The sequence below is a fragment of the Seriola dumerili genome, unplaced genomic scaffold, assembly GCF_002260705.1.
Source record: "Seriola dumerili isolate Sdu_G_001 unplaced genomic scaffold, Sdu_1.0 BDQW01000043.1, whole genome shotgun sequence".
Taxonomy (NCBI): Eukaryota; Metazoa; Chordata; class Actinopteri; order Carangiformes; family Carangidae; genus Seriola; species Seriola dumerili.
Window position 1 is genome coordinate 2779753 of NW_019174298.1, and position 9238 is coordinate 2788990.

The 9238-nt window shown below is 42.4% G+C and overlaps 1 protein-coding gene across 1 annotated transcript in view; it reads left to right on the top strand.

The window, feature by feature from the left end:
• Positions 1 to 9238, top strand: part of LOC111217283 (dedicator of cytokinesis protein 3-like) — a 46464-nt gene extending 37226 nt beyond the window's left edge. The window contains exons 41-54 of the mRNA XM_022739066.1: positions 566 to 707; positions 1137 to 1303; positions 2502 to 2588; positions 2815 to 2994; positions 3090 to 3173; positions 4156 to 4272; positions 4461 to 4603; positions 5097 to 5232; positions 5968 to 6049; positions 6242 to 6357; positions 6445 to 6529; positions 6621 to 6743; positions 6916 to 6998; positions 7798 to 9238. Coding sequence (XP_022594787.1) covers positions 566 to 707; positions 1137 to 1303; positions 2502 to 2588; positions 2815 to 2994; positions 3090 to 3173; positions 4156 to 4272; positions 4461 to 4603; positions 5097 to 5232; positions 5968 to 6049; positions 6242 to 6357; positions 6445 to 6529; positions 6621 to 6743; positions 6916 to 6998; positions 7798 to 8412 — 2160 coding nt within the window. The 3' untranslated portion in view covers positions 8413 to 9238. The remainder of the gene's footprint in view (positions 1 to 565; positions 708 to 1136; positions 1304 to 2501; positions 2589 to 2814; positions 2995 to 3089; positions 3174 to 4155; positions 4273 to 4460; positions 4604 to 5096; positions 5233 to 5967; positions 6050 to 6241; positions 6358 to 6444; positions 6530 to 6620; positions 6744 to 6915; positions 6999 to 7797) is intronic.

Below are 9238 nucleotides of genomic sequence, written 5' to 3' on the forward strand. Positions count from 1 at the left end.
CCTAGCGTGAGCCTTTTACTGACTACAAGCCAACAGTACAGAATATCTGAATCATACAATCAGTGTTTGAAATACATCCCTTTTTCTATTAAGTGAATTTAATTGTATTGTATTTATGTTCTGTATTTTGGTTGTATTTTATTTATTTGTAGTTTATTAGTTTTATTTATTTATTTGATTTTGTTTTCCATATACATTTTTTTTAAAACATGCCCTGAATGTGTTGTCAAATTGTTTTCTTCATTTGAAGATTTTTTTTTTTTTTTTTTTTTTTCCCCTGTTGCAGTGTATTGAGCCCTCAGGGCCACCTGAGACCTTACATTCCCCCACGTATACTCACATCACAGCATGCAGGTCATTTCATTGTTCAAATAAGTAATCTATTGGCAGAATATTTTCTTACTGTGCTCTACTGCGGTGGAATACTTTCTTTCCCGTTCAGAGGCAAACACTATCGAGACTGAAAACAGTCATCAGCATGATCTGCTCCAAGATGTCAGCTGCCAGTTTTGCCTGTCAGTGTCAGCCATGTGTACATCCACCTGTTATCTTCCCTTCTGCGCAGAATAAGGAGTTTGTCTGTCGTGGTTATGACTATGAACGGCTCGAGGACTTCCAGCAAAGGATGCTGGGGGAGTTCCCACAAGCAATCGCCATGCAGCATCCCAACCAACCTGACGACACCATCCTGCAGAGCGACGCTCAGTGTATCCTATTAGTTTTACTTTGGCTATTGTTTTTGTTTTAATTTATTATAAATGAATGTGTAGTTTATTCATTTTGTCTATGCTGTTAAGACTGTTGGTCTGTTTGAACAATAGTCAGCAGCAGAAAAGAGCTAACCCTCATTCGAGAGCCAGCAAATATTTTATTTGAATGATTATTTGATTTTCTGTTATTAATTGCCTTTCAATTGATTATTCAACTAATAGTTTCAGCGTTGCAGTAAACACCAATAATGGTTGCGTATGTATTAGAGGTGATCACGGATCAGATGAGCTGTCTGAACATAATGTTGAGGTTGACATCCAAAATCATACAGTGGGACTGTAAGTGTTTCCTCTGAATATCCCTCCTGCTCTTCCTCCTCTGTGAGCGGGCATGTCTCTGTCACCTCCTTGACACTTGGTCTCTAGATCTGCAGATCTATGCGGTGACTCCAGTGTCAGACATCTCTGATGTGCCTCAGCTGGAGCGTGTGCCTGAGAGGATCAAGAGCTTCTACCGCATAAACAATGTCAGCCGTTTCCACTATGACAGGCCTTTCCACAAGGGGCCAAAGGACCGCGAGAATGAGTTCAGGGTACGGTGAGCCAGCAGTGCCGCTCTGTCCATCTCCGCCTCACAGCTGAATTCAGATGTAACACTAGTAAAAGACACGACATAGATCAAACTCCGTGGAAACTGCAGATGATTCATACAGTTTTATTATTTTTTTTAAATTTTCTCTACATTTATCTGACCGTTAAGGTGATGTAAGTGCATGTAACACCCCCTGGTGGCCAATGTGGATGAACTAAAGCTTTTGAGCAGTGATGCCTTTAAACTTGCATTCAATAAATCTGAAGTATTTCTCTAACTTTTAAAACTGATGACTAATAACATCCTTAGGCATTACTTAAGAGTTTAACACAAAAAACTGCTTCATCGGGACTGTGCGGGTGTGGTTTGATCAGATTTGATTGACATTTGCCTAGCAACATAAATAATGTGATGTCAATCACATACGCTGCAATGAATTTTGGGACATTTTACCTTGGTCTGTTAAATCCTCTGTAGCTACTAAGTTGTATTAAACTGAAAAATGTGATTGTGATATTAGAGTCATCCAAGTATGACTCACTTGTTTAGCAGCCTTTGTAACTTGCAGTGCTCCTGTCTGAGTGAACTGCAGGTGCATTAGTCATAAACACTGCAAAATGATGTAATCCAAGGAAACTGTTAATTTAATCTTAAAAAATCTAAACATTAGTTTAAAAAAAAATGCCATTCACAATTTTCAAAACAACCTGTTTTGTCCGACCAACGTCCTCAAACCCAGTGATTCACTTTACATTGTAAAACTGAAAAGCTGAAAACTGTATTTTTTTCTTTTTAAAATGACTTTAATGATAAAACAATTATCAGAATTGTTGATGATTCTTATCGTGTTGATTAACTGACTGAAATGGTTCAGTTGTACTCACCCTCCCATATCTAGTGTGAATACAGCTGACAGTGCTAAAAACAAAACAAAAAAAACACTGCAACCAGCGGGACTTTAGAGACTTGGACCAGACATGATACAGTAGTTTCCTCTGACACACTAACCTGAATGTGGACTTTTACTCTTCACTGAACTGACCTACATGCTCCACTCAAAGACAGTTGTGAGGTATTTCCTCCTCCAGCCAGCTTATTTGTCTATTATTACAGTCAGTTCTTCACTAGACCTTCATGATGTTGCCAGATGTGATTGACAATAGGCAGCGTAACCTCTGTTCTCTGGATGTTCTTTACAGAGTCTGTGGATTGAGAGGACAACCCTGATCCTCTCCCGTCCTCTCCCTGGGATCTCCCGCTGGGCGGAGGTGGAAAGGAGAGAAGTGGTGAGCAGCTCAAACATTCATTCTGCTGTCTTAAATTGCACAAACTTCCTCTTGAGGAATGCCAGACAGTTTTCTCAAGCTCTCTTACAACCGATGTGAGGTTACCATGGTAGCCATGCTTCTGAGGCAGTATTTCAGACTTAATGTGAACTTGTTTATAGGCGATGTGAACTTGTTTATACTCGTTTCCTGATAGCTTAGGGTGAATGTGTGTGTTTGTTTCCAGGTGGAGGTGAGCCCTCTGGAGAATGCCATTTATGTGGTGGAGAATAAGACCCAGGAGCTGCGGACTCTGATCAGCCAGTACCAACACAGGCAGCATCATGGCAACATCAACCCACTCAGCATGTGCCTCAATGGGGTCATAGACGCTGCTGTGAACGGAGGCATTGCCAGATATCAGGAGGTACTGTTGTAGGGAGGAGGGAGGGAAAAATGATGAATCTGTGTGTGTGTGTGTGTGTTGATCTTCATCCTTTCACTCATCCTCTTCTACACCAGGCCTTCTTTGATAAGGACTATATCAGCAGTCACCCAGAAGATACAGAGAGGATCACACATCTGAAGGATCTGATGCAGGAGCAGGTCAGACTCGGCTTTGAAGTTCATCATGTTGGTTTATTTTCTAAGCTGAGGCATTTTTCTACCACTTGAAGCAGTTAAAACCTTATATGGATCCTTATTTGAGCCTCATATAAATTACTGTAACATTATACTGTATGATGTAATACTTATCCTAATTATCTTGAGAAACTACAGATTCTACAGAAAAGTCATATGTATAATATCATGGTCTGCAGTAAATGCTCCCACTGACCCTCTTTTCCACTTAGTTTTTTGAAGCTCACTGAAGGTGATATTTTTCTCAATGCTTGTACTATGTATAATGTTGTATTGAAGCTAAATGACTCTCTGTGACCTTATTCCTGCTTACGTTCCCTTGCACACATACAAAGCCAGAAAAAAGCATCTTATCCACGAAAAGAAACGTAAACTTTAATGCACAAGTTTTAGTGTGGTGTGCAGAGATCTACAGGTGTGGAATGAGCTTGATGAAACTGTAAAAATGTCACTATCCCTATGTGCTTTTTAATAAGAAGTTAAAACAGCAGTTGCTACTAAAATATGTTTAAATTTGTTTTCCCTGAAAGGCTGGAGTCTTAAGAACTGGTTACTCTACTGAGCTACTGTTATTTTTTGCTGTTCTACCATTTATTGCTGATTGTGTATCTTGCCTAAATTGATATTTGGACTGGGATAGATGTTTGGGACCATTTAGTTATTCCTTTTGGGGTTTTAGGTATTAGGATGTAGGTATTTTATGGATGAAATTATATTTTGTACATGCAGTGACTGGGCCGCTACACACAAGCTTTAGAAGCTTATTGGGGTGTCCCATTTTCACCCATTACTACTATTATGCTTGTATATTTGTTTTTTTATTCTTTATTTCTGATTTGTTTGTGAAATAAAGGAAATATTCATATGGGGAACTGCTAGTTTAACAGACTCATATGATGATGGAGTAAATATCCTTTTCAGCACTTGTTCGTTCTTCTTATTTTAGGTGCATATTCTTGGAGTGGGACTGGCTGTTCACGAGAAGCTGGTGCATCCAGAGATGCGCCCCCTGCACAAAAAGCTTGTAGACCAGTTCCACATGATGAGGACAGGTTTACACCATGTGAGTATTCTCACTTGTGGCTCAGGATTTTATGTTTGTGTTTGAGCTGTGCTAAAATTATTCTTGCTGACGTGTACATGAACGTTGCCCTGTTTGCAGACCATAATTTGAGACGTGATAATAGGTTGCAGTATGTTCATGTACCAGTGCGTCAATGCATGTGTGAGCAGTCTAATTATTCAGAGCAGTATATGGTTGGGTCCCAGCAGGGTGTGCAAAGCGTGGATCGGTTCGGCCCCGCAGGCTGTCCAGGGGTCAACTCTCCTAGAGGCATCCTGTCCTCCCACAGCCACATGAGCCCCGAGAGTGTGCGTCTCATACACAGACACAGGTCAGTCGTTCACACGGACACATCTGTAATCCCAGCCCAAACCCTAACATATCTAATTTTGACCCATAACTGGCATTGAAAAGTATTTTAAAGCTTGAAAGAATGATCACATGTTAAATCTTTTACTAGGGCTGAAACTTGTACTTGCATGCATATCTCAGCTTGCATTAGGCAAGAGGCAGGACAGGCGAATGGGACAGGTTGCATTTATCACATATGGGCAAATATCAAGAACAAGGCATATACCATTCAGAGTTATAGCCACACCTGGTGATACAGGCTTATAAAACAGTTGTATTTTATATTAAAAATCTTGACTAGAGCAGTTTTACTACAATGTAAAAGTAGTGTTCATGTAAAGTGCAACTTAACCTTCTCTTGAACCTAACCACTTACTGTAAACTGGAATGTACAGTAGCTGCGTAAGTTCTATAGATAAATTCCTTTTTTTTTTTTTTTTTTTACAATGTCCAACATTGTCTCCGTCCTACAGCCCTCTGAACCTTCAGGGCTCCATCCGTCACTCGTCCTCCTCCCTGTCCTCTCACACATCCAGTGAGGCAGGAAACCTTGTCATAATGACTGACGGCCTGATGGGAGAGCACCCCGAGGAGGCATTACACATGCAGGTGAGGCTTGAAGTGAAAACACACACTGGCCTAGACGTAGTGGAAATGGTATGAATTTGTTTTGCATGGTATCAAACTGTGTACCTAATGCTGGCAACTGAGGGTTTAATTTTTGTATGATTTCCTTTGTGATTATCAATATTGATACTGTAACTATAAGTGCTTTTGGTAACACTTTATTCTGGTCCTGTATTTTCCATCAAAATTTCTGGAAACTTTCCTCTTAATTTCCTTAAAATGAGCTATTATTTAGCTATGAATTACTAGGACATTTGGTACTTATAAAGGAAAGTATTACAAGCGGCTCATTAGGGGAAAGGGAAGTAAGGTGCTACACGCAGGGTATCGTGGGGGGCATCGGCTGCGGCTCGATCATGCAGAAAGTTGTAATTCCACAGTTATGAAATAACCACTTATAAGTTTTTCAGACAAAAAGTAGGAAATTATGGAGCAGTTAAGTGGAAAATGTTCATATACTGTATATAGTGCTGTGAAAATGTGTAGGCTATTTGTGGAAATTATAAGAGGGTTTCCAGGAAATTAGCTGGAAAATACTGGACCTGTAAAATAAAGCGTTACCCTGCTTTTTTATTGCTGCTGTTGTAATGCACATAAACTTTTATCATTAGTTTTCTGTCTGCTAGATAAAATATAAGAGATAGACAAAGGGGGTTTCTATTCCAGATCAGTGCTTTAATAGTTTTTGTTATATTTACAATGTATTGTGTTTTGCAGCCGAGCCCCTCCTCCTCCAGCCTGAGCTCAATCCGCTCCAACTCTTCTCAGATTATTAACTCTGCTCCCTCGAGTGCCAGAGGTAAGTAACGCAGCTACAGAAAGCCACACTGGAGATGGATACAGAGACTGAAATCATCATTATCCTCACCAACCTTGATATTTCTCTCTGATCTGTCTATACTTGTGTCTTCATGGGCATTTTACCAATCACTGGGTAATGTGGTTGTTGTAAGTAGAAATACAACATTTTCCATGTCTCTCCTCTGACCAGGCTCTCCATCCTTGCCTGATAAGGCCAAACACAACCGGGAAGTAATGATACTGTTGCCATCTCATCGTGAGAGGGCAAACAACTCCATGTACTACAACGTGGCAGAGAATGGACAGGTGGGATGGGACTGGGATATGTCGAGCATGTCATTTTTGTAAGACCAAAACTGCTAATAATTTACTGAACATTTTTATTTTTCTCAGAACAACCACATGCAGCGTGCCTTACTTCAGCAAGTTAGCCCCTGTAAGCCGTGTGCTGATCCTCACATGAATCTGCCAGAGAAAGGTAACGCACGGACAGGTTGAAATGCAGGGTGTTACTCACATGACGTGTATCACAGTGTGTGTGTTGACGTATTAATATATTCTCCCTCCAGTCTTTCCCAATGCTCCCAGCAGCTGGAGTCTGGATGGAGAGAACAGGGAGCAGGTGTCCTACATGCCAGCTTCTACTGGAGGCGTGATCATGCCCCCTGTCCCACCCAGGTCCTTCCCACCAGGTACTTTCTCTTTTCCCTTCACCGTGATGTTTTTACTTGGTGTTGAGATCACTTTTGACCTCAGCTGATTCTCAGTGATGTTCTCCACCTGGCAGCAGAAACTGAGCCTGTCAAGTTTAGACAGGATTTGGAAATGAGGCCTCACTTGTATGAATTTGACTTCTGTTTGCAGGACACTTCCTGATGCACTGTGATGCGTTTCATCACCAGAACAACGACCCTCCCCCCGCCCTGCCTGTCCGGTCTCTTCGAAAGGTACATCCATCAGAGAAACATCGTTCTGTGTAGAGTTCATGACGTACAAGATAAAATGTCAGACTCAAACAGCTTTCTAGCAACTTCTTGGTTTCCATATATATTATGCATATTTGTTGCTCAGTCAGTTTTGTGCAGGGAGTAGTTTGAAATTTCACTTGCGGAACATGTTTTTTCAGCCACCTTAGGAATGTAAAAATGATGTGCTATGGTTTTTGCTCTCTTCATGTTCAATTGGTTGAACTGAAGTATGGAGACTGTTACAAGCCAAGTCTCTCCTCCCAGTTTTCTCTACTCCTCCTACTCCCCCTGCTCTCTCTCCTTCTTTGTTCTTGTTCCTCTTTATTTAAATTTACACGAATGCATCATGTCGATACGACGCTGTTTTGGACAGCACGTTTTGAATGTCTGAAATGAAATTTTCAGTTGCTGTAACCCTGCCGTCCAACAAGCTCCTCTTTCCTATATTGTCGCTCCCACACATTGTATTCACTTGCAGTCATTTTATTAATTATACACCATTGCAAGTCAAATGACTCATCGCAAAACGCCTGTGATTGAGTGTAGACTAGTCAAGTCATAATTACAAAGCCATTGTAAGTGTCTCAATGTTTGAAAGATGAAGTAGCTGCTGACTGTCTACCTTCTTTCATGTGAGACTTGTATTTCCAATATTTCTGTCAGCATGTGAAGGCAGCATGAGTAGTATTGAAATTCAGATTGTTGTGACAACACTCGACTCTGTCCTTGACAAGAGAAACACACCCATGACGCCCACTGTCTCTCTGTCTTGCTCCAGTCTCCTCTCCACCCGATTCCTGGCTCCCCCACCAGTCCTCAGTCAGCTTTGGGGGGCAGTAACTCCACTCTGTCAGGCAGCGCCAGCAGCGGTGTTTCCTCCCTGAGTGAGAGTAACTACGGAGGTCAGTATCCAGACCCTGGCCCGATCAGGAACGATGCCTTGGAGCCTCTTCCCAGTCACCTGTGGTCCCCTCCTGACGAGTACCTGGCCTCTCCCTACATGCACCTCCACTACGGCGGACCAGAAATCGACTCCGTGGACCCAGTCCGCCCCTTCCATTACCGCAGCCCTGCCTCACACCCGCACACCCACCCACACCCGCACCCTCACGCCCACGCCCACCCGGGTATGGACAGCCATTCCCACGGGCCACCGCCTCACCACCACGCTCCCACTCACGGCCCTCACCACATCCCTTACCGCAGGCCTCAGCCTCCAGCCGTGCCGCCCAAACCCTACCTGAGAGAGGGCTGCATCCCCGAGGAGGAGCTGCCGCCTCAGCCCATCCCACTGCCCCGCAGGATCTTCCACTCCCCTCACGGCCACAGGGAGGACCAGGGGAAACACGCCTGGGAGCAGTGCATCAGCGAGGAGCACGAGGAGACACAGTGATGAGGAGGCTCCAGTTATATTTCAGTTAGAGCTTTCTACTCCTCATCTTTTTCCCTCCATGTGCACCGAGTTAAAGGAGCAGTGATGGAAAGAGTCCGACGAAGCAGTGGAGTGTGTTCAGCTGACCCCTCTCTCTCTGTGTTTTAATTTCAGTGCACATGAAGGGAAGAAACGAAGGACTGAACCTCGATGAATCTACAGTATGAGGCACAACTGCCGTCACTGCTCCGCGTGGCCTCTTAGATATTATTAAAAGAAAATTATCTGTTGAACAATGAGACGGATAAACTTTGTTCAGAAATTGATATTGATTGTACACGACTGTACAACTCGTCTGTGAGCATGTTTTTTCATTTGAGAATAATAAGACAACAGTTTTGTGAAATATGACAACCATGGTCATAACCAACATGATCCCAGGTGCAGTATAAGCTCTGAACTCCCTTAATTTTGCTTTTCATGTCATTTTCACAACACGAGGCAACTACAGAAGGTTATTACTCACAGGGATGTGACTTCTCTGCTTTAAAGGCTTCATATATATGAATTCTTATTTTGATAAATTTGCTACATTATAGTGTTTTCAAAGGCTTATGTCCATTATGTTTTTCAAAACACTGTTAAGTGCTCCTTAATAGTGAATCATATCAAATGGCGCACTGTAATACGTGTTGCTGACGGGCTGTCATAAATCCGTAGGTCTCTAAGGTTGGACTTGCAGCTCTCCTCTTGGACCGGCATCTCAAGGGACATGAACTTCAGTCAATGACAGACTGACGATTTCCCATCCGCACCGTGCGTATGGAAACCTACGTGAATGTATTCA